A 26,812-nucleotide genomic window follows, 5' to 3' on the forward strand; every position below is an offset into this window, starting at 1 on the left:
AGGATCCTAGTCACTTACAACACATCTCAAATCAATATATACAGATATAGCTAAGAAGTGGCACATGTGCATCCCATGCAGATGATGTCCAACCGTATTTGACATCCTTCGTAATGGAAATGACATTCCTAACCGGGACAGAGTCCCTGAAGTCTATAGCATCCCAATTAAAAAATCACAGATGCAATAGAGAACTCATTTACATTGGCCCTATGAAGAGCTCCTTGGGGATTAGAATGAAAGAGCATAAGGCAGACATACAGCATGCCAGGAACACCACTGTGCTTGCCACTTCCTGACAGAGCTGGATTTTAACCAGGCAAGAATTATCCTCACCTCACCACACACTGAACATATATATCTACAAATCCAGCCTTAACAACAACTGTATCAACCACAAAGAGGAATTAAATCTGTCCATAGCATGGCAAGTGCTAATGGACAAAGAACTGTAAATTCTCGTCAACTGCTACCATCTATAGTGCACATGCCTAATGAGATGCCATCAGGTAACATATATTCGAATTTCAAATAATGTTCTTATTTAATGGGATTCTAACAGAAATTCATCACTGTCTGAAGAAGAACCATTGGAGGTTCAAGAACATTTGTGGAAATCTGTTTTTTTATTTTTTTAATGTTAATTTCACACCAGTAACAGGCTTTGAGGTATGTAATTAACTTTACTCCAGTATTGTGTAGTGTGGATTTGATATAAACAATAATTCTGATTTGCCAATCACTTCCAAAACAACATTATGTAAAGTCTATAAACAATGCCTATTTCTTTCAAAATCACTAAGAAATATTCTGTGTTGACTGATTGATAGATATTTCCAAAGAAAATTATAGTTTGTGTCTTCACTCTAGTCTGTTAAAAAGTTTGGCATGAACCAATTGAGGTGGAGGGATACATATGAGTAATGTGCTTTGCTCCAGAGTATAACTTAAGAATCTGGACCCTTAAAAGTTATACTTTGCAGGATAAAGAATAATTTTAGAATTCTTAAGATTTGTGGCATTTTTCTTCATATGGATGTTTTAGTCTTTTTACACGATTATAGAAATCTAAGTCTGAATTATATTGCTAATGAAATGATAATGCCAGATTGATTATTGGAAAATAATTTTTTTTTTTTTTTTTAGATTTTCAAGAACATTTCTACTGTTGTATGCACATTCTATGTTACATTAAAGAAATTGCTAGAAAAAAGAAAAAGGTGTTGTGAAACTCATTTCTACTGTTTTAAACAATTAAGTTTCAATCTATAATACATTATATAACCATGTTACCCTGTCAGGAAAATTTGAGGTAGTACAGTACATCTATTTACCACAGTTAAATTGTGAATACATTTGCTGAAAATAGTTGCAATTTTCAACCAGCTTATAAAAAAAATCAAAAAATTTATAATGTAATGTTTGTCTAGTTACCTTCCTTAGTTGGCAAAGGATTCTTCTCTTGAGTTTCTGCATGCTTCAGTTTTCCAGTGTCAAATGATTCAATTCCTTGTAGTAGTTTTTGCTGTCCTTTTTCCTTTTCAATTTCTATTAATAATACATTTTATAGTTAAACTTTCTCCTCTAATAAAGAGTAATATAATTACTGAAAGCACATTTAGTAACAAGACTAAAAACAACAATTACAAATGTTAATTGCACAGAAGAAAAACGTCACTTTTTAGAAGAGAACCTAAAAAATAATTTCATAAATTTTCAGTTATTTTAACGAGGATTAGATAAACGAACAATTTCACAGGATTGTTAGCAGTTGACAATTTAGAACACTGAAGGAACACTTTCAACAATTACATTATTAGGTTACCTTCAGTATTTGGTAATATAATTTTTTCTGCAGTATTAGCACGATGTAATTTTGTTTTGTCAAAATGTTCTACATCATCCACAAAGCTTTGGTGTATTTTCTCTTGCTGGACATCTAGGTTGAGTAGTTTGGTATTAGAAGTATGATATCAAAAATGTTATTTAACAAAATAAATTTTATTATGTATTGCCAAAATAATTTAAAAAAATTCAATATGCTTTAGTTAATTATTTTACTTAATACTTTATATTTGAGGAATTCAATCTACAAAAGATGCAAACTAATAAGTGAATAATTCTTGTTTGGAAGCATTACAAAATTCTAAGTTTAAAAATCTAATATTTTATAAAACTATGTTAAAAATTAAATATTTATAAAATTAAAAATCAACTACTTTCAGCCATCACCAGCTTCCATTTTCTATTAAAGCATATAGTTAGCATCTTCTAAAGCAAGCATTAGTTTATATTAGAACATTAACAGGTAATTGCCCAGGTTTTTCGCTGTCACCAGCAGTGTCAACAAAACAAATGCTCTCACCACTCTGATTGGGCAAGACACATTTCTCCTTTGTGTCCGTTCGCTTTAATGAATTTCGTTTGAAGTTCCGAACACCATTCAAGACATTCTGTTGAGCTTTCTCCTGAGCCACATCTTATAGTGAAAGTTTTAATTAAAAATAATTTACATTTTTATTTAAACTAAATGCACTGTTTCTTTTAATCTTTTGCCTTATTGAAAACCGAGTCTCCATTTTAGAGTTTTAAAATAAGTTTAGAAACTGAAAAATATCCATTTGAATCAATTTTACCAAATTTCAAACAATAGAAAAATTTGATTCTTGAAAAACAAACTAAATAATGATAATTTACTCGATTTTTTTTTAAAGTATTTAAAATTCAAAGGCAAAAGATTTTAAAATTAAGTAATTTAACTTAAGTCATTTAAAATATTAACTATTTAATGTATAAATATCAATCATTAATTCAAAATTACTCAAACAATATTAATGTTTAGATACCTTCAGGTTTTGGCAGAGATACTTTCTCTTGTGTTTGAGTTGGATTCAGTTTTGAACGTTCGAAAGATTCTACATCTTCAATCAAACTGTTATGTACTTTTTCTTGTTGGACATCTAAGACATGCATCATGCAACACATTAAATTAGCATGCATAAAATAAATTTCAAAATAATAAAAAAAATTATAAATTAGTTCTAAGAAGTATCATGCAAAAATAACTGAGGATATTTTTAAAAGAAAGAATTTTTAAAAACCAATATCAGTGGTGTAATAAATTTTAAAACTCGCAAATTATTTAAGTAATTTGGAAACAAAATTATTTACACAAGTATTTTACACAATTTATTTAAAAACATTTAAAAAATTTTTTTCTATGCAACAAACTGAAAACTCAATAAGGACTCAATGAGACTGTTAAAGACAGTAAACTCAAATTTGATATTCTTGAAAATGTTACTATGGAATTGTTTTAATAAAAAGTTTCTTTAAATACTGTACATTGAAATACTCAGTTTTAAATACAGCTTGTAATCAGTTTTCAAACAAAATCTGGACATTAGAAATCTTATTCAAAACTAATTTGATGTTAAATTTTTAATTCCAGATAATAATTGGTACAATTATTCTGAAGTTTTTTTCACACAGAATTTTCTATTTTCACCATTGCAGATTTGAATAGTGTTCAAAAATCCTTGCATTTACTATCCCACATTAATAACTTTAGTCATTTGTTTAGCTACTATAGTGTGAAGAGACCAATGTTTACATACAATATATAAAACATACAGATGTTTTCTTTTTATAAAATTTACTGTATATCACTGAATTTCCATGAAACTGTTTTACAGAAGTTCTTCACAAGTTCAAATAAAGATATTACAGATCATACTGAATGCTAATATGTATTTAGTTTTTACAGAAGCTATTTAAGCTTTAAGATATAATTTTGCACATATGCACACACAAAGTTTACATATTCATTTATTTTCAATTATTAAAACAAAATTTATAAAATTTTGTTTTAATATCGATACTAATATGCAGGTTTTTCTTTGAATATTAAAAATTAATGAAGGAAAAAGAATATCGAAATTTTTATATAATTATGAAAATATTTGAATTATTACTTCTCAATAGCTAAAAAAAATTAGTACACATTGTAGTAGTATCAACAGGAAATTCCAATAAATTATGCAATATGTGTTTTTCACACAAAAATGCTTTTATTTGTAGATTTAAATTTAAAAGCCTGAGATTTGTCTGTTTTAATATTTGTTCAATACATTTTCAAAATTCTTGACAAATGAATGTAATACATATTAAAAAAATTGCAACTAGACATTACATTAATATGTAATTTAATGGATTTTGAGATGAATTATTTACTATTTAAATTTAAATCTAAGTAATTTATTGAATTTATAATTATGTAATTATTGAATTTGAGAAGCCAACTTAATTACATTCAATTGATTGAATTTATTAGTCTAGATTACCAATCTCAAATTTTATCTATTTATTCTAGATAATCAAACTATATCAGCAAACTAATAGTGATAGTGATGATTATTTTAAATGATAATGATCAATAAGATTTTGCAATATTTTGCAGATAAGGGAATTATTTCAATTATAAAGCATGTTCTGTTACATAAATTTAATACATTTTAACATTTATAATCAAATTTGAAGTGTTCTGCAATTTATCTATGATTAGATAATGGTGAAGGCAGCATGACTCTTACAAGACATGAATGAAATATTATACACTTTTAATTAATGAGAATCAATAAATGAATTAATGTCAGCTCTTTAATAAAAATAAAAATAGTCTACTAGAATTTAAACAAGTCTGCATGACAATGGGCAAATTTTAAAATATTTTAGAAAACAAAACGAATGATGAAGCACTAACAAAATAAATGGTAAATGGTTTATATTTATGAAGGTTTATATTTCAGAATTAGTTAAATATACAAGTTCTACAAAAGAAAAAAAAATGCATTCCTTAACAGTCAGAAAGATTTAATATTTAAATTCAATCCTTTGAATAGAATTATATATTGATTCTAATTAAAATGTTTTTTGGAAGAAAAACAAAATCATAAGTTTTAGGAAGCAGCAGCAATGTCAAACTCATCACTATTTTATTACACCTTAGTCATTAATCCCTTTCTAAAGAAATAGTTAATAAATATGCTAAATTTATTCTTATTGACTCACAGTAGTCATTTACATCCAAGTCTAAAAAGTAGAATGATAAAATCATGTTTAAAAATGCATTTTTCCACACAAAATCTGTTTGTTTTAGCAGTTTAATTTCTTTTCTAAAATTGTTTATCGCTTAATTTTCCCACATACTCCAATTACAATAGATAAATTTTTTTTTAAACTCACCTTCTTTTGAAGGCAACGGATTCTTTTCTTCTGTTTTAATTTGTTTCATCTTAGAAGAATCAAATTGTGCCAATTCTTCCCTCATGGCAGCTGGAACCTTGGGGAGTTCTTCCTTGCTTGGACTAGACATTCCACCTTTAAACCAGTGTAAAATTTCCTATTTAATTAAAAACAGTTTATTATTGTAAATGAGTTTTAAAATCCAAATTAATCTATCAATTCTGAATCAAAATCAATATTTAAACAAATAACAACATTAGCATATTTTATCAACTCATTTCTTCAATATGCTTTAAGTAAACAAATGATTACACCTTTAGAACTAACTAACTTTGAAAAGTTTAACACTAGATGTACAATAATAAATAATAAAATCAGTTATTATAGATAAAATAAAAATTGATAAAAATAAAACCAGTTTATTTTATCTTATCAATTTTTAAACCAAATTCTGTAGTTAAAGCATATAATACATTATACACAACTTTATAATATGAAGTCTTATAAGAACATTCAAGGCTTTCTTCTCAGCAAGTTTTATTGAACTGTAGAAAAAATTATGAAATAGCAATTTTTACTATGAAAATTTACTTTAATGGCTTTTAGTTTTAAAACAATCGAAATTTTAAAATGAACTTTCTGTTTAGATTTTACATAAAATTAAGATCAATTTTATTACATCACAGTTATAAATCAGTTCTATTAGGTGTTTCAATATTTTGATCAGTAATTTGAGTCACAGGTTAATACTATTGTTACGAAAATTTACTATATTGAAACAAAGATTTACTAATGGAATAAACAATTTAAAAGCATTTTCAAAGAACATATGCCAAATACCAAAACAGACTTTATAGGAACTCCTCTACATTTACAAACTTTCATTCTAGGAATACACATTTTGGAACACTTTATATATGGTTATTTATTTCTAAATCCATGGTTAATACTGTACAAAATCTACTCAGAAAATTTAACATTTAAATATTTCCCTAAATTCTTACAAATATATATTAACTGTATTGTATGTGACAAAGTGTAATTATATTATTTTTAGTGTAGTAATATACTTTTTAATTTAAGGTAATAAATACCATCTTATAATTGTTGTTTCTGAATTTATAATTATGTCATGTTTTCTAAGAGAAGCATAGCACAATATGAAACAAAGTAAATTTGATTCTGATCAATAATCAGCTTTATACAATAAACATTTTTAAAAATGATACACAAGATCGTATTTCCTAATATTTGCTGATGTCAAATATACTTAAATCCAGTTAAAGTTTTTCAAAATTTTGGTGATAGGAGGAAACACTAAAAATTAAATTTCTGAATTCCAATGGGATTACATTACTATATTTTCATACTATAAGAATTCCTAACAAATATCTGAGTGCAGGATTATTTGCTTAAAATTATTTTAAAATATGTTTAACTACACTAAGTAGTTTAACAAAAATTCTATATATTTGTTATTGAATTACAGAGTGTGAATAACATTCTAATTATAACCAATTTGATTTAAATTGCTCATAATTAGAATTAGAATCCATAGCATGTTTGATTACCTGTTTAAACTCAAAATTTTGTCCTGTAATAATTATATTCCTCATTTTAAAAAATTTCCAAAAAATTCAATTTACTCTTTACAAATTTAAGATTTGATTAACGTATTATTATATTATTATTTTTTTAATTTGAATTTTCATACTTTCCATGATGTAATACCTCGGTTGATGACAAGTTAAATTTATTTACTGTGTGAATATTGATGTAATGCATTAGAATATTTAGAGAAGCATTTAGAACATTTTGGATGAAGAAATTAATACATTATATAAATTTATGTTTAATTAGAAAAATTTCTTCTGAATAAACTATATTAAAAAATGTGAAAAATGGCTGAAGAATTTCTTGGGGTTTAGAGTTTATCATGGTTGCAATTAATTTTAAAATCAATGATAACAGTTTCATTAAGAGCTAGAACGGTGTCAAGTATTATTTCAAAATTAGTATTTTCATTTAAGAATTTGTATAAGTTAGAATTAACTACGAAGTCAATATTTCACTCACATTACCAAAATTATCAAAATGTGTCCATTTGTAGTAACTTCTAATAATAGCATATAAAGCTCATGAAAGAAAACTACAGTGAATTATCTTTTTGCATAATGTGCACATTCCTAAGAACTTTGCATTAAAAAAATTTTCATTCAAATATATGAAAATTAGGAGGATATGTTCCTTGATATCCAAAAATATAGTAAAATAATGTTGATTCATCTTATTTTTAAGAAATGCTTTTAGAAATTAGCATTTAAGATTTCTTAAAAACTATCCAAAATTGTCTCTCTTCTCATAATTCTTGGTAAAGAGCAGTATATTCTGCCTTCCAAAGAATAAAGCCTCTTTCAAGTATTGGCAAATTGGTATCGTGACTGAAGATAGTTGATGATGACAATGAAACATCAATTTTCATCAATAAACTACAATATTTTATTACTCATTTCAGTGCCAGAGTTAATCAAATTTTGTTTTTATCAACTTCACCCAAATCAATGTTAAGGCCATCCGATACTATCCTTAACACAATTACCGATAACACAACTATTAAGCTATCATCATCCATTACGCTTTCATATTTACTGCAAAACAAAGGTAACAGGCCCATCCAGATTCATTTCATGCATTGTTGCAATATATTTCATTCCATACTATCTTGACACCATCACGAAGGATTGTTTCTGCATAACTTCACATATTTTTGTATAAATAAATGCCGAAACAACAGGTCGAACAATTTAAAATTGCATAAAACTAGCATAAAAAGAACTACTTTTCCATTACTCAAAATGCAACTGATTGACTTGTTTGAGAAATTCTTAATATTGCTACCTGACAAAGCTAATTGGAAAAGGATTTTTTAAAAGTTAATTTACAGATTGTCATATCCAATTTGCAATTATAGCTAACAAAACAATAAATTGTTCTTGATTGTGTTTACACAAATGCATGCCAACATTTTAAAATATTTTAATGATTTTTTTTATAATACCAGAATATTGAATCTAATCTTACTGTTAAATGCTCCTCATACTCAAGTTAGTTCAGATGAAAAGATATTGTTGCATTGCTGTTAAAAAAGTAGTGTCAACCCCTTAAAAACATTTGTTGAGGAAAATAAAATCATTATAAAAATATTGCATCTTGAAAAGAAATGCAATTTAGTAATAAAAATATTTTTAAATCAAATTTATTTTTATTACTACTTTTAGAAGCTTTTGTTGCTATTACAAATTTTTAACGTAGATGACTTAATTTTAAATTTTCTAAATTTAATGGCTATGTAAATTTGATAAAAATTCACAGAAGCTTATGAGTATGCAGTTTGACTCATTTCCCATTAAATAAATCATTAATAATTATCAAAAGAATGCATACACTGCAAAATAAAATTGCTGTACTATACTGCAGACTTGTTATTAATACAATAGTTATTTGCAATTTTTTACTAATGAACAAACTCTATAAAATTACTCATTTTGAGAGTTTTCTAATGATTATATATCCTTGTACAATTATTAACAATACTTTATTAAGAAGAAATTGAAATTATATCATCAACTTAATATGTTAAGAGAATTTAAATATTACATATTTAACTAATGACAGACTACCAAATCTAAGGACCACTGATTTTCTTATACAATGTAATTATAGACAATTTATGTAAGATACAATATTTTATATTTGAAAACAGTGTATCAAAGTTATTTTAAAAATAGATTTCAAATGAAATTTATATGAATTAGCTGATCCAAGATTTAAATATACTAAATCAATAAGCATTGTTAAATAATGCTGATACTACAAATTTATTGGCCAGTTTATAAATGTGGTTTATTAATCTACTTTTAACTATCACCTCCACTACATAACAGTCAACATAACTTATTTATCAAAACATTTATGACAACGACTGACTAACAAGAAAAAAATTGAAATTTTGAACTCATTACAAGATGTAAAAAGCATTGAATTTAGTGTTAAGTGTGCATACAATGAATTACTAGATATTTTTAAATTAGTGAAAGTATCTAGAAATCATAATTGTCTTATCTTATGGTTTGATATAATCCTGTTTGTATTTATATTCATTACTAGGTGTATTAAGAGAGACAAGGCTTTTTTACATCTTTATTTCTGGTTCCTCCGTATACTGATACGCGTTTCGGGCTTAGGCCCCTCTTCTGCCGAAATGCATATCGGCATAGGGAAGAACCAGAAATAAAGATGTAAAAAAGCCTTGTCTCTCTTAATACACCTAGTAGTGAACATAAATACAAATAAAAAGACACGGTCTCAGAATACATATAATCCTGTTCGTCAATAGTTATAGCCATATTCAATTGCCATATAAAATCAAACATTATCTAGATGAAATGCAGTCTCCTTTACAGAACTGAAAACTATCATCAAATTATTAAATTATTTTACTATTTTAAAATCAAAATGAAATGAGAAATTTTTTTAATAGAATTAATTATTTGATATTTAATTAGAAAGCACACATTTTCTTTATGATACATTTTGCTTAAAAGACAGTTGGCAAGAACATACTTTAAAGCATTTGGAATTATTTCCTGTTTATCCTCTATTATTATCTGTTTATCCATATTTAAGAAAAATAAAAATCAGGATGATTATCTTGATTTTGTTTTGTTCTATCTGTTGCTTAAATTTTACTTTATTAATAATAGATCTATTTTACTATACAAACAACAGATTGGTTTATAAAATCTTTAAAATGTTAAGGAATATGCATTCTCCATGATTTTGACAATGCAAAATTAAAGTAATAATGCAGATAAATATAACTTTTGAATAAAAATTTTAGAAACCAAAACAGAGAATTTGATATTTTTCAATATTGAATTTTAATATAGATTAATATATCCCATTTTAAAAATATGTCTTCTATAAAAGTTTATGGTACAAATTTTTACAAGAGTATTATATTAACAACAAAATAACCACTTGTATCTTTACATGCAGTGCAAATTTTGTGTTTTAATATTAAAAAACAATCTATAGTTTGTAAAATTTAGCATTATGTTCAATTAATGACGGAATTTTGACACTTTTAATCTTATGTCTCCATTTTTGACTTTGAAGTTGACTTGATAACTAGGAAAACGATAAAAGACAACAGTTTACTGGTTAATATATAGATAAAACTAACTCAATAACCAATTATCAATACAAACACTTACTCGGAAAGCAAATGTTTTCATTCATTTTAAAGGACATCTTCAGGCTGGAGTTCTAAAATGGAATTGCAAAATTTTAAAACAATTTGGATCTTCTATGTGGCCACTCCTGATTGAAGGAGACATGACTGCCGCCAATATGTAGATACAGCGTATATATAATCCCGTGGAAATTCCGAAGTTCACATTGGTATATATATTTCTACACAATAGTGGATAGAACTCAATTCAGATATCTTGAGTTGATGGAAATTTTACAAGACAGCCTTAAAAAGAAAAGGCCATCAACTATAAGGAAGATAACACCATCCTAAATCTGGGAAATATATATCCATTAATGGATATGCACAGTGCATCCACCTATCAGCAGTGGTAACACAGAAGATCCGAACTGTTCAAAAATTGAATTCCATTTTAAAACTCCTTTTAGAGTGGATGAAAATGTTTGCTTTTCAAGAGTGTGTCTATATTGCTGGTTCTAGTAAAAACATATATATGGTACAATTACTGTATTCTAAGTATATGAAATGTACTGTATCAAGTTAATTATCTGCAGGAAAAAAAAAATTACAAAAATTTAAATTCTTTATAGCCTACAGCCTAGAAGTGATTTTGGCATGTGACTTGGATTGCCAAGAACTTTCAAATAGGTCTTTAATCATACCAAACAGTGGAAAGTCTTATATTTACCACAGTATGAAATTTATATGCATGCATACAAGAATTCTTTTATATAGGTCTGACAACATTAAATTCAAAATATTAATGTTTGAGAATGGACAATTTCTAAACAACCAGCATATGAGCAAACTTGTATTTATAACAAATACTAAAATCTCATGTTTGCAGAGCTAACACATTTTAATCATTATCTCAAGAAGGTAGAATTTCTAGCTCAGTCTGATTACTTTCTAAAAAGCAAATTCTCAGCCTGAAAGAGGTGCCAACCATGTAATTTATATTCTTATATATTAAAAATGAGATGCTTAAATATGTTCAACAAGCTAAAATTATATTTGAAAACTATACATTACATAACTATTTTGGTTTTCCCAGTTTATATTATATATATTACAAATACTGATTATAAAGTGAATATAATAATGAAATAAGTGAGAATGAATTTTTTCATTTTAACACGACAAAAATCTTTAAATTTTCATTGTTCTCAGTAAATTATAATAATTACAATACATATGATTCTGCAAAATTAATAGCAAAATGGATATTTTCTATAATGGAAAGAAACCACTAGTGTAGAATAATATTTATAAGAACATAAGTTGTGCCAAGCTGAGAAGTTACCAAATATTTATTATTATTTATCTTCAAATCATAATATTTATGCTTGCATTATTCTTTAAACAGAGTCAAATAAGTTTACTAAAAACAGTTGAAAAGAATGGGTAGATATGTAGGAAAAATATAAAATCTGTTATTTATTTGTATAAATTTTGGCTATATAAACCAAAAATAAATAAAAGTAACATCTATAAGCATTAGGAACAAAATATAAAATGAAATTTAAGAAATTATGCCATCCAGTAATCTTCCAAATTTTGAGTGATAATGCTACACACTTGAAAATAATCTAAAGAGAATGATGTAATATTAGAATATAAAATTTAATATAAAAATATTAAATACTTAACAAGAAGTTGAATATCAATTTGTAGCATTCTGCATTACAGGAAATTCTAATCAACTCAATTAAAGTTTAATACTTGATATTTTAACTTTATTGATTTGTTATAGCTAAAATGTTACAATACCTCAGTTTCATAACGAAAACATTGAATAAATATAACTTATAGAAAAACAGATTCACCAGAAACAATTTTAAAGGGCTTTTGATATTTTCAATATATATATAAACTTGTGGAAGTAGATTGGACAAAAAAAAAAGTTACATTTAACAATTAAAACTTAACTGAATTGAAAACACTACATAACATAAAACAAAAAATTTTAGATGTATACAATGATTCAAAGATAATTCAATCTGATGAGCAACAACATACAAGAAAAAAAAAAAAAAAAAGCCTTTATAACTTCCATACAAATCTCTCAAATGAATAGTTTCATATTCACAAATAAACTTTGTTCTTTATGAAAAAGTAAAGATGAATTCAGTCATCGTATAGGCCTTCGGAAAAATATGCCAAATTAAGAAAGTCTGATAAAAATCGCAGAATACTGATGTTCTGAATGATTCTAATCTTTCCCACAAGTCTATCAAATATTTTTCACTTTGTTTCTCTCTCATTTTGTATTTATTAGCACTACTAGGATGAAATTTTCAAGTTTCAGACCTGTATCAAAGGACAGATGGATGACAGTGAGAATGTAATCTTTAGAATGGAGTTAAATGAAAATGAAGACCAACTTTGGAAAGTGTAGGGTTAGAGACTCCAAATAACTATATGAACTTCTAGACTGGAAGTCACATGATTTCAATTAAACATTTTTACCTTACTATATAGTGCAATAAATTTGATAAAGAATTGATCATTATGTAAACTGAGATCGGTAATATAATCAATGCAAGGTGTACAATATTTACATGATCTCACATTTTCTATGATAAATTTCACTTGGAAATTTCATCATAACCATCGAAAAAAGTAATTATAGTTTGAGATTCAGCAACAAAAGTTATATTTATTTAAATTAAGATATGATTAGAAATTACATCCCAACATTGAAGTAATGTAAGTAAAAAAAAATTAGAATTATTGTGACATGTTCCATCTTTTTGAAACATGGTATGAATCAAAATATTTATTACAGCCTTACAAAATACATATAGTATTATAGCCATTTGTGTTAGTATTCTAAAAGTATTATCTTACAAAGATAATACTTTTAGAATCATAAAAGGTTAATTTTTAATTTCTAACAAAGTTTAAAAATTTTAAATTGCCTTAAGCAATTGATTTTGACTAACATCAGGTATCTGCATAGGTAATTTCTAAAATATATATATATATATATATATATATATAATTCTAAATTTCGTTCCATAATCACTAGGTTTTTAAGCTATGATTTCTTAGCATGTCAAAAGATAATTCCCTGTAAGGCTACTATATATGTATATTTAAAAATGCATAGGATTTTTACATATACATATTTAATAAGAATATTTTAATTTGAATTTCAAATAATTATGTAATCAATTATTTATTTTACAAAGTTTTATATTTATAAAAAAAACCATTGAGAAATATGAATATACAGGTCCAATAAAACATCTAAAATATTTTTTTCATTTTAAAGGCAGAACGTTTAATACAAAAACTATTTTATTTTTAGATCATCACAAGGTCAAATGTTAATATTTAAGATAAATTAGATGAAACAAGATATAGTCAGTGCTAATTGCATAGTGAGTCACATTTATGTTAATATTTATAACTTGCAAGAATAATAATAGATAAAACCTAATCAGAACTAACATATGAAAAAAACAAAACAATTTTAAAACTTATTTCAAAAATTTTTGATAGCATATAATCTAAAATCATTTAAAAAAGTTACTATTTATATAATTTTAATACAGAAATTAGTGAATAACTTTCTATATACAAACACTTTTGTCGAAATAATTACAATTTTTCCTCACTAAATATATTTTTTAAAATATAGGAATATCATCTGTACTCATAATAAAAAGTTCTGTTTATGCTAACGAATGTTCATTAATTTGCAATCTTTATGCATAGTTTATAAAAGTAATCTAAAATTCCAAAAACTATGAACACTCAATTACAAAGAACATTTAAAATATTTAAGCAATAAAAATTTACAATTTCCTCACAGTAAAAATGTAAAAACTTATTATTTAAAATATTAAATTTCATTTATTCTAAATACAGAAATATTAAAAGATCAGTTGTTAAAATCCAATACCATCAGTTAGAAAATTTAATTTTTAGAATTTAAAATTTGGATTGTTTGAAATAAATAAAGAATGAGTAAGGCACGAAGAATTGTTATTAATAATGAATTGTCAATTGTTTCGCAAACCTGTTTGATACTAATGAAATATTAGAAATTTACTTAAAATTGTAACAAACTAAATTGAAAATACATAGATAATATAGAAAAATTTAGAATCTCCCAGACTTCATTTAAAATCTACAGATAAATTTTTTTCATTAACATATTAAAATCCTCTTTTGAAAAGCTAATTTATTTATTCCATTAGTTTTCAATGGCGAGAAAAATATTTGCAATATAAAAGACAATTATTTCATGTATAGTCTCAGAACAGTGGCAGAACACCGAATTTACCTGATAATTACTAATTTGAAACAATCAACAAAAACATTCATCTTTCATATTCCTTATCTACAGTTTTATTTTTCTGAGGAGTTTTAGTTAAAATGAATTTACGGTAAAAAAGCATCGATAGTTTTAACAGAAAAACATTTTTAAAAATAAATTCTTAAAAATAGCGTTACTGTAAGTGAATACAAAAATAGCAGAATCAAAGTATGGCATAAACTAAGTGGCATATGATCAAGGTTAAGAATCTATAGTTATCTTTTTAACTTCTGTAGTATTGTAGCATTTTTTAAAATTTAGCACTCCTTTCTATTACATATAGTTAACATAGGAAGAAATTTCAGAGTAAAATTTGAAAAATTAAGTCTGAAAATAGAGTTGCTATACATCCGGATTTTTTTGAGATTTGCCCAATTTGTAACACTGTCCTGATTGAAAAATTTTCCTAGTGTGTCCAATTTGTCCATTTCAACCCAAAAATATTCAAATTTGTATTAAAAACAGTCAAATAAAAATTGTAGGTGTTAAGTGTCTGCAGATGTAATGCATGCGTACACCATCTGTCCTTACACGAGTTTGCCTTTAGTAATTAATCTGTCATGCATGCATTGTTTTCTGTTGGTCCTGTTAGGGCTATATGACTGGTTCATTGATCATAATTTTGAAGCAACGTTTTCATGCAATGATTGTTGATGGATCAATAGTAAAATTGCTTGGCCATAGTCTAGCTTCATTTATTCCCCATCCTGTATATTTTTAATCTTATTTGTCATGCCTTTTGCCATGTCCACATTGGGAACAGATGGATTTTCTAACAAAAGTTTAGTTGAAACATGTAAAAGAAGTATGATTGATTCAACATATAAAAAGTGTTCAATAATAGATATTTCAATAAAATCAATTTAATTAGAATTATTCACTTATTTTGAAGCTACTGCTCTCTAATGCTGGGTAGCCATTAAATTTTACCACAATGCTCCTGACAATATTCTGCTTTCTAGTTTTGAACTTAAAAAGATTATTAAATATTACTAATCAAAAATTTTAGTGGAATGTACAGTACCTGTAGAAATCAAACTGTATAAAGCCTGTTTTATAACTAATAGAATAAAGTTTGACACTATGAAGTTTTTTTTATAAAGAATCTTGACTAGATGAAGTATTTTTAAAAAATTATGAAAAAATTAAACAAATTTAAAGCTTCCACTGAAACTCAAGTGTTCAGCAATGTTGAACCAGAAGAAAATGTTAATGTTGGAGAGTAATCAACTTCTAAAGGAACCATCTTATAAGTAAACTTTGGATTTTTAGTATTGTCATATATCCATTTGTAAAGCCAATGCATTAAAAAGGTATCTCAAAGTCTGAGATTTTCTAGCTCAGAATGACTGGAAGCAGTTGTCATTCTAAGACAAATTCTCACCTCCAAAATACGGTGGGTTGGCAACAGGCCCGCCGTAAGCGGGCATGCAAGGCGTGCACCGCACGCGGGCGGCACGTCCAGGGGGCGGCAAATTGGTATTGCTGGCAAGCTCAGCGTAGGTAGTCGTAGTTAAACAGGGGAGGCATAATCGGTATTGCACACGGGTGCTCAAACAGCTAGCAGCACTGCTGGTTGGCAACTATGTAATTTCACAAGATTAACAATTGAAAACAAGCTGTTTAGTAGGTTAGGTGGATTTGGGTATAGGGTACAAGGGTCGTGGCAGTCCAAAAAGGTATGGTAAAAAAAGGCCCACGTCTAGACATTTGGATACCCCCTTTAGATGTTTTTAGTTCATAAGTAGTTTTCTTAATTTAAAAAAAAAAAAAAAAAATATGAATTTTAGTGTAAATATTACATGCCCTACTTACATCAAAATACACACCCAGCAATATATCAATTGTAAAACACTATCTGCTTTGAAGACGGCTTTCTACAGATCTGTATTCACCTTAGAAAGTTTTAAAATCTTTTATTCTGTATATTCAGCATTTTTACTAGATTTGTTTTTATATAATAATTTTATGTAATTAATTATGCTGAATGTTTAAGTTTTAAATTTATTAAAAATATAAAATAAATCCTATTCTACTATAGTTTCAAAATTTACTTAGTAAATATAAAATGCCAATACCCAATATGCCAACGGACAGAAACTCTTAACATTTTAATTTAGTTTTTAAAAAATGAGCCAACACATCATCCCTCTCCATCATTAGATGAGAAACTTGAAAAGGTTGAATTCAGCATTGATTTAAAAATTATTCTATCCAAATAACACTACCTATACTAAAATAATCTCTGAAACAAATCAGCTTGATTTTATACCAAATCACAAAAACTTCTTAAGAATAATTAGCTCACAATGAATTATTGTAAACATGAACATGACTTATGAAAATGTTTCTGAAGCTGTAAAACCACCTCAATCATGACAAAATTTGAAACAAGATTTGCATAGTAAAATGACAAGTTTATAATGAACTCATGACTAAGAAATGCAAATTAATCAACTTAATCTAAAATACCTTTATCAGCTTTTTTGATATATTAAATCTAACAATGTTGCATGCTTTAAATGACTTTACATATAAGAATATAAAATGATAAATTTCAGTATATTTACATTATCTTTTCTTTAAAATGGATCATATAGAAAGTCAAATACTTTATGTAAATTAATATATGGCAAAGTTATTTATATAACTGTGTAAAAAAACAACTTTTAAAAAGCATTAAATCTGAAAGCTACTAAACACATTCTTATTTTAAAACACACACAAATCTAAATTTTTATATAAAATCAAAAGTTAACATAATTTCATTATATAATACCTAACGTAATTTAAACTTAAATCCTTAGGAAAATTGATAATTTTTAAGGATTACACAAAACAAAAAATTAAGTTAAATATTACCCTTTGAATTTTAGAATATTTAGTCTAAGAGCACTTACCATACTTAAGCACAATAATTATCCAAACTATCCTCAACTATCCTGAATACTCTCACTTAGCTTGGTACTATCACATTTAAGAGAAACATTTCACGAATAGAGAAGAAAAATATAGGAGAGAGTGGGTCACCCTTTCTCCGACCATTCAGACGATGTTTCGTCGGTCATTAGGGCAATTGGCACCCAACCAGCTCCTACAGGAGATTGGGTCACTAGTTCAACCTAAATTTTTAAAGATCAATGTATGACCATCTGCTCTCTCTTTTTTACAGAAAAAAATCTATTTAATCATTACAATGAAAGATAAATCACTCAGAAAAATAATAGTGAAAATATTAAATATATATTAAGTAGTTTTGTACATCAAAACAATTAAAAGTAACAACATTTTTGTGAATCAACTGCAGATGGTCAAAAGTAGGTCTTCTGTTACCTGGATTCCAGAGCATATTCAGTTACAGGAACTTTATTGTATGATTTGTGAAACAACATTACATAATACCAAACTGATGACAAATCAAATTAGAAAATAATTGAGTGGTATTCTAACATTTTTAAAATATTAAATGCTACTGAAGCATTGTTATGTAAAAATAAGCATTCAAAAATTTTGAATAAATCCTATTTTACACAATTGATATTTATAGAAAGTTAATCATAAGAGTTCATAAACTTATAATAAATTACAGTAATGACTTAGATTTAGAATAATGGTATTTAATATTTAGTTATATGGGGATAACTTAATCACTGATGCATAATTGATTACATTCTTTAATTTTCCTAAAATGTACTTTAATTTTTAATATTTATTTACATTTTGCTATCGTGTCTAAAATTTCATTTTTACATTCTTAAAACCTATATACACCATCACTACATTATACACTACTATTATAATAGTACCTATACTAATTTTATATATGTAATTTTATAGGTGTGTGGTGGAAGATATCTATCATTGCCGTTTTAGTTCCTGTAAGTTGACATTCTCCAAACACAAACTTGACATGTCATATTTAAAACATGATCTTTCCTTCCAGGCAAAATCTTTCTGAAAAATTAATTTATAAATCATTTCAATACATTGGCTTCTTGGGATGTTTATATATTTATTATAATCTTATGAGAATCACTGAAAATCAAACAAATATTTCAAAACCTTATTTAATTTCTTCAAAATATGACTAAGATAATGCACAATGTAGAAACTATATAAGAAACATTTTTTCATATGGCTCCAGCAAACTATGGGCTATATGGCTGCCCTCAATTTTGTCCCTTACAAATGAACCTGACATGCAATGGGATTGGCTAGTACGGGTGAGGGACAAGAAACAAAGCCAAAAGAAAAACAATTTTAAAAATTCAGATCAAATTTAAACCCAGATCTTTCATATCAATAAGGAAATTCTTTACTATTCAACTTTATACAAGTTTTTGTTAGCTGACATTTGAAACTGATAGTGAATCCAAAATTAGACTATAGAATTTAACGATACAATATTTTTCAACATTCAAAAGTAAAAGTACTACTTTTGTGGAGTCAAAATGATTAAAACCAAATGAGAATTAAATGATCTTCAGAGAAGGGAAGTAGAAAAAAAAAATTAATTTCTGCTTTGAGTTGAAAATATTGTAGATTATTATGTTCAAATAAGTTAAAATTTTCTGTTTTATATTTTGAGAATGTACAGAAATTACAAGAGATTGATCTAAGAAATCTGAAAGTACAAGGGAAGTCTTATGTTTTAACTATTTTGACTCTATTATAGCAATACTCAAGTTTTAGTGAAATTTCAAAATCATTCTACATTATGAGGCATTTTGAAAACATTTTGCTATCCGTACTTTAAAAAATTGCTTTAATATTCCTACACACACTATAAAATTAGTAAATAAATTGATATATTTTGTCAGAAACAAAAATGTACTGTACTTAAGTAAATAAAGGTCCTCAAATTGTAAATTTATAATTTTGTTTGATAACACATCTAAGATCATTCTGAACAAACATTAAATTCTAGATGATTTTGTTTTGGTATCAATAATCATTTTTCACATTGATATTTAATTAAATAATTTATTATTTAGAAAAAATAAAATGTACAGTACATTTATGAATTTATAAAAATGTATCACTAGCAGATTACATTCCTTTGAGCCTATGGTGAACCTGTGACACATAAGTATCATATGGTTTCAATTTATTACCTGTGTTTTTCAATCATGTTTTCAGTTTATCACCTGATCATCATTTTTTTCCAATCAGCTTTTTCACAATTATTCTAATTAAAGCATGTTCAGTTAATTTCTTTAAATATCATTATTTGAAGTCTAAACCTTGGACATGCATAAACATCTTTAAAAAGATAGGTTTGCTTACTATACATTATGTGGGCTCAAAAAGTTTCACCATTCCTGCCCTAGGTGAAATTTTGTTAGAAGACAGTTTAAGTAAAACGTGTTTTTTTTTTTTCTTTTTTAATGTTAATAAAGTCCTTAATAATGTCTCTAAGTTTTCTTTTGTAACATACTGTTTAAATGTTCACTAAATCTTTAGAGGCTTATCTTTTTTGCTTTAATTTTGAGGCCTCTCAAGATGAAGTCCTGTGTGCGCACCTAGTGCACATACATAGGGTAATCTGCCATCAAAATATAAATTCATAAATATAGAGAATTTCAAAACTACTTAATCACCACAGATTTAAACCATTTAGTCATATTTCAATATCAAAATAGAATATTGCAAAACATCGGTGATTGTAGTTTTTTTCTTCTTTCGAAAAAGGGCCAATTTTTAAAAATCATTTATTTCCAATCATTGCAATACAAGTTTAAGATTTTAAACTGTTTCAAAATAGTAGCCATCTTGTGAAAATAGCTATCATAGTTTGAATATTGCACTACACAAATATAAATTAATTCATTTGGAGATACAGTACTTATTGTGCAACATATATGATGTAATAAATTCCAAGAATAGTCTATGATAAAAAGAGAAATTGATTCCAACAAAGAAATTTGTTTTAAATATACATGAAAATCTTCATACGGATTACACTATTAGAAGAATAAATATACTCCAAACAAAATTAAAAATACAAAACTTTTGTTCTATATTTTGACAGGCTCATTTGTCAAAATGTAGAACAAATTTAGCATTTTACTGGAAACGTTTCTTAGAGTTTTATAAATCTATATTTAAATATAGATACATCTTGCATTGAAAAAGTCAATTAAATAAGGAGTCTAACAATACAATCAAATAAATGGAAACAATTAGAATTTATTAGAGAATTTTACAACACAATGCATTTATCAATTTTAAGAGGTTTTTTTTTTCCATTGCAGTTTTAAAATCTAATTTCCTCTGAATGTATTATGAAATCATTCTACGAAAAACAAAAATGACATTTATATATTTATTAAAACTATTTAAGTGACGAAATTATGTAAAGGAACATTGACATTTCCTAACAGTAAAAAAGCTTCAGGAAGTTGAGGGGCGAGACAGGAAGCTGGGAGAGATAAGATCTTCCAACCGCATTTTATCAAATGCCTTTTTGTTAGCACAAAATATTGAAATATTTAAAAATATTTTTTTAAATTTTAGATATTACTTTATCGTTGGCTTATGTGCTGATATTCACAGCTGGAGGAAAAAATCTTAAATACAAGCGAATTTTTAAATTTTTCGAGGCAAAAAACATGTCAAATTTAGGCGTTCTGAATTACCCACGCAACATTCCGATCGTTCACCTTTGATCTTTCAAGGTCGGTCGACATTAGCCTGTTTTCTTCATATTTTCTACCCCATTTGATCTTCGTTATACTATAAACTTCTTTGTTTTCTTAACTAAGCGCGCAACACCAAAGAAAAAAATAAAATAATCAATTTCGGTACAACACGCGACCCATTTATGTTCGCATCCATTCTCCATTGGCTGACACAAACCCGGTGGCAAAACGAAATTAATCGATTTCGCAACTATATTACACAGAGAAATTGAACACTACGACTATACTAAACACATACTTACCGAAAATTATGAAAAAATTTGATTCGGTTTAAATCAAACCTTATTTCTATTCGACAGCAAAAGCGTTACCAAAATCGCACTAGACGTTGATAAGCTAGAATAGGAGAAGATGACTCAGCCACTACATGCAGAGGAGTGAACTGTGACGTCATTGGATGGTGTTGACCAATTATGCTCACTATTGGATCGTCTACACAGTGTATGGAGTCTCGTATCTTTTTCCTATTACGTCAATTCTTTCAAAAAGGCAAAATATCCGAAGAATTTACTTTCATTCAAAATTTACACTAGGCATTTAAATTAGTTTGCTTTTTTTTTGTTTGTATGTATTTACGTTAAAGAAACAGTAGCTATTATTTACAATTAAATACAGATAAATATTGGTATTTTGTGTAAATACCAGTTTTCTACTTTATTAATTTAAAAGTGTTTATTATAGATGCGAATCTGAAAGGAGCGATAAATAAAGTTGTATGCAAATTAACCGATACCTTCGGGCGAAGGAATTTCAAATGATCTTTTTCGAAAGTCATTTGTCATCCGTGGCTTTTTGTTTTATCCAGTTAATTTTATTTAGATTGAATATTAGTCATGTAATCGTAACGCCTTTAATTTGTTTTTGTTTTTTACTTTTATTTTATTCCATAACAGTTTAATCCTTAATGTTTGTATTAAAGCTATTTTAAACACCTCGTAGAAAAGTTATTAAAGCTAAAAGAAGAAAAAAAAATGGCTGTAGTCTGGACGTCTCGTAATAACGAGGAAACAAATCGATATAACTGTCTAGCCTTCGATCGATTGTGTGCAGGGCGAACAAGGTTGTCCCTGAACTTCAATAGCCTTCAACTTGGTTGTTGCTTCAGCCGGAACATGAATGGACGCATTAAAGGAAGCATTTTCTTGTAGGAAAAAAACTATGTATAAATGTCACATCATTTTATTTTATCCACTTTTCGCGTCTGTATCGATCGACGTTTAAAGAAGGAAGGTGAGGTGTTACCAGGACTTTATACTGACACGTACTGTACAGTACTGTACATGATTAATTTACAGATATCGTCCGGGCCATCGATTATTTCTAATAATACCAACAATCGTTATAACGTACGGAATTATTCACAGTGTGTAATATAATATATAAATCGAGTGTTTCGTGTAAAAACTGGGATATATCCATGCAGCTGTTTAACAGGCGGGCTTGAAAGAGGATGTCGTCATCAATAAAAGTATTAATTACACTTCGCACAGGTCTGGTCCATTCTTGGTTATTTTATGCTTCAATAATTATTCGGTTAATGAGTTGTTTTTGCACATTTTTTTTTAGGTATTTAGAAGAATTGGCATTACAATCGGCATGGTCCACACATCGAATATAAATCAATCGTGAATCCTAAATGGTGTAAACTATAATTTAATTAAACGAGTAAAGTTTATAATTAAATTAATCTTACGTATAGCAATTCATTATAGTAGCCTATATTTTTATAACAGCGTTTATCTATTAGAGTGTAACTAGAATAATGATACGTTGGGAAAAATTTACAATCTAAACATCTTTTTTTAACGCTATGCGAGCACGCAAAAAAATCAGATAGGATGATGGTCAAAATGGCAGGTGATTGAACTCTTCATCCGATACAAAATTTGTTAATTATAAACAGGAAAAGTCTATTGACTTATAGAAAAGCAGATGTTTTTCTAACGTGAAAGTAGTTTCCATTTTGATTGTGACGTGACAATTTCGTAGAACGAAAATTAGTTTCTAGTAAAGGCAAAAAGAAAAAAAAAAATAAATAAAATAAAGCAGGCCATTGATTAATTTTAACCTAGATTTTCGGTAGCGAGAAGTGGAAGTGTTCGTTAATGCGTTCTCGATTGCATTTCGTGTTGCGTCAATCCAAACACATGCTATTTTATTTCAACGTCCCGAAGTATATCTTGAAGAAGCACGCAACTGATAAGAATTATCGAAGTGACTATACAGTGTTAGTTAATTTGACAGGTTTATATACCATCAAAACCAGTTCCAAACACGAAAGAAAGCTTTGAGTCTAAACATTTAGATAAACTATAGTCTCACATTATAGAGCAATATAACTAGAGGCCAAGATTGGATATCTCACACTACTCTTGATTAATGGCATGTTAGAATTAGCGTGATTTATAGATCCAAATCTCTGTTTTAAATGTTGAAAGGTTGTGTCTGGACAGTATGGAGCCATTTCCCTTATTTAATTGATTATTATGAGATAAAAGTTAAATTCATGCTTATCAATAGAAGTAACTGCAACGAGAATTGTACGATAAACTACATAATAAGGGAGTTAGTCATCCGAGTATAATATCTGATGAATATTTATTGAAAGAACAATTTTGCAATATCCGCCAACCCCTGTGAATCAATATGTAGAAGTAGACGTACTTTGATTCACAATTATCATTATTGCTATAATCGTCTGAAGTTCAAGGGTGACAAGAATTTTTTTGATATCTTTTCGTGAAGACTTGTAAATATTAAGGACTATTACAAACATCTCGCGTAGATTAAATCGTTTGCTGATCTTCAGTATGGGTTAATACGACGAGAATAATTTTAAAATAGGCTAGAAGATATCGAACTTGAAATTTGCATTTAATGATTCAAACGAGACTATTTTTAGCGCATGATTGTTACAATTTTCTCGTTCTATTTCGTTGAAGGTAGCATCAATAAAAATCACGTCTATTTTCTTTTCAAATTTTTAAATATACTTCCGGAAAAAATCAAATTTGAGTACGAGAAAATTGGAGAAAAAAAACCATTCTTGTTATTTCTGCGATTATTTCCTAGTGTGTGTAGCCTTTACATTGACCTATGCATAGTTCTTTGAACTCGAAACGACTTAGTAGTACGAAAATTTCTAGAAAGGGAAGTTTCTTATCTCTCTCTCACTCTCATAATTTACCCCAGTAGGTCTATACTTCAATTATAATCCCCTTCTTTAACAGGCAGGAAACTAAAGACACCCCTAATTGTGAGATAATTCTTCATCTCTCAACCTTTTAGCTAATTTTTTTATGAACTTATTAATCTTTCTAGTTTCTTAGTTACAAAAATAAAACTCGAACATAATATACTTGATTGATAACTTATTTGCAATAATAAGAATACTGGGCGTTTAAAGTTAATCAATTTATAACTGGTTTCTTCCACGAAAGTTAAAAATAAGATAAATTATTTTCAGATTTTTTAGTAGATGATAGGTGCCATTTAAAAAAATAAAGATAATAATCATCATATAGTCATTAATTACTCTTATGTACTCATGCATGTCACGATAAATGGATATTTCTCTCCCATCAGCATTTATCTAATGGTCGTTAGCAACCCCGCTGCATCGCTTCCTCCAAATAACCATTCTAGAGCATATTCGACCGCATTAAACTAAATAAAAGCATGATATGCAATCTTCGGATGGAACATGAAGTAGTTTTTATAGTTACAGATAGACTAAATGATAAGTTAAATCCGGGATGAGAGCATCAACAATGCTTATCTTACTTGATACGAATGAGAATAAATATGTTAATGTTTTAGTTCTGAATATGGACTTGAATCACGCATTTAGTTTGCATGACATTAATTCACTATAAATATAAAAATAACATATACAAATCCGCACATTTCTGTTTAAACATGATTCATTCTACTTACTAAAACAATTTTTATTTTGTAATTTAAATGTTATTGTACTTTGCTTATCTCGATTCTTTCAAAATTCTACAAAAATTCTAGTCAAAATAATAATAATAATACAGATCTATCTATCGACTAGGATCGCAATTCTAAACAAAACTGTATTAACATATTTACGGTGATATGCAAATTAGTCAAAAGGAACCAGGACATTCACATAACACCCGGAAGAATCTCGTGTGTATCGGTGTGCTTTTTAATTTTTCGAATTTTATAATCAGAGACCTTAATATAAATCACTACAAGGTGGTCGATATTGTATAAATAGATAGTATTGTTATTCAAACTATCGTATAATCTAGTTTATATACTAATCATTCGTAAGATCATAAATTTTGACACTTGAATGTTACGATACCGGAATAGCCCGCATGTATAAATCATGTTTACAATAATCAATCTTGTCATAAAAAATACTTATCGCGGTTATTTTGTACGGAACTATAGATCAGATAAGAAAGAACTTTTTAAATTTTCCTAAAAATCTTCTATAGAATTTTTTTGCACAGAATGTCTTTCTAAAAATAACAAAAAAAAATGACGTTTATAGATTTTTATCTCGTGAGAAATTCCCTTAAAAAGCCAGAAATTTCCAAGTTTTCTATTAAAACAGATGAATTTTTTTAACACAAACTTGACGAAAATCTTTTATCACATTGTGCAATTTTGTCACAATGGATTTGGATCTGATTACATGAAAAATATGAGAAGAAAAAATGTTTCGTTACATAGAACTTCTGCTGAGTGAGATATTCTTTTATTTTTAGTACAACCTCTTGATATTTTATACGTTCTGTTAGTAACCTTTTCAGCGTGAGAAATTTCTAAGGAAATAATAGAGTTCCGGATTTCTTGCACGTCTTGCCTATAAGACTGTTTTATTTTGCCATATACAAAAGAATCTTCATACTTGTTTATCCGGACTTCGGATATAAAAATACCTAGCCAGAAGCAGCCATAACTCAAAAATTCCTAAAGACAAAACTAAATGAATCATTACATATTAGGTACGTGTTTAAAAGCTTTTGAGTAATTTACATCAAAATATAATTTCATGTTTAATTAATTTGTCATAAGGTTAATTGCTAACAGTCCTATTCCGCATTCTTCACTCATTTCATTTATTTATCTCACGTTTTGATTAATTAATTGTAATACGGAAACTAAGCTTTTTTTGGTAAGGGTGCTTGTCCCAATAAATTTTATCATTCGTGTAAAAAATATAAATAAAAAAAGTTTAAATTATTCTGAAATCTTTTTTTTTATTTCGTTAAAAATACTTTATTA

The 26,812-nt window shown here is 27.2% G+C and overlaps 1 protein-coding gene across 4 annotated transcripts in view; it reads right to left on the reverse strand.

Annotated features, from left to right (window-relative positions):
- Positions 1–26,812, reverse strand: part of LOC136972060 (thymosin beta-like) — a 55,825-nt gene that overhangs the window by 14,911 nt on the left and 14,102 nt on the right. Inside the window, exons 1-6 of one of the 4 annotated variants that reach the window (XM_067266605.1) lie at positions 21,790–21,942; positions 5,245–5,401; positions 2,847–2,960; positions 2,366–2,479; positions 1,826–1,939; positions 1,435–1,548 (exon numbers count right to left, since the gene is read on the reverse strand). In XM_067266605.1, coding sequence (XP_067122706.1) covers positions 1,435–1,548; positions 1,826–1,939; positions 2,366–2,479; positions 2,847–2,960; positions 5,245–5,374 — 586 coding nt within the window. In that variant the 5' untranslated portion in view covers positions 5,375–5,401; positions 21,790–21,942. Of the gene's footprint in view, positions 1–1,434; positions 1,549–1,825; positions 1,940–2,365; positions 2,480–2,846; positions 2,961–5,244; positions 5,402–17,746; positions 18,018–21,789; positions 21,943–26,812 lie in introns of those variants that run through there. The other 3 variants (XM_067266604.1, XM_067266606.1, XM_067266607.1) reach the window with 3 other exon arrangements.

The sequence above is a fragment of the Centruroides vittatus genome, unplaced genomic scaffold (genome assembly GCF_030686945.1).
Source record: "Centruroides vittatus isolate TY-2023 unplaced genomic scaffold, ASM3068694v2 contig_2771, whole genome shotgun sequence".
In the NCBI taxonomy this organism is placed as follows: Eukaryota; Metazoa; Arthropoda; class Arachnida; order Scorpiones; family Buthidae; genus Centruroides; species Centruroides vittatus.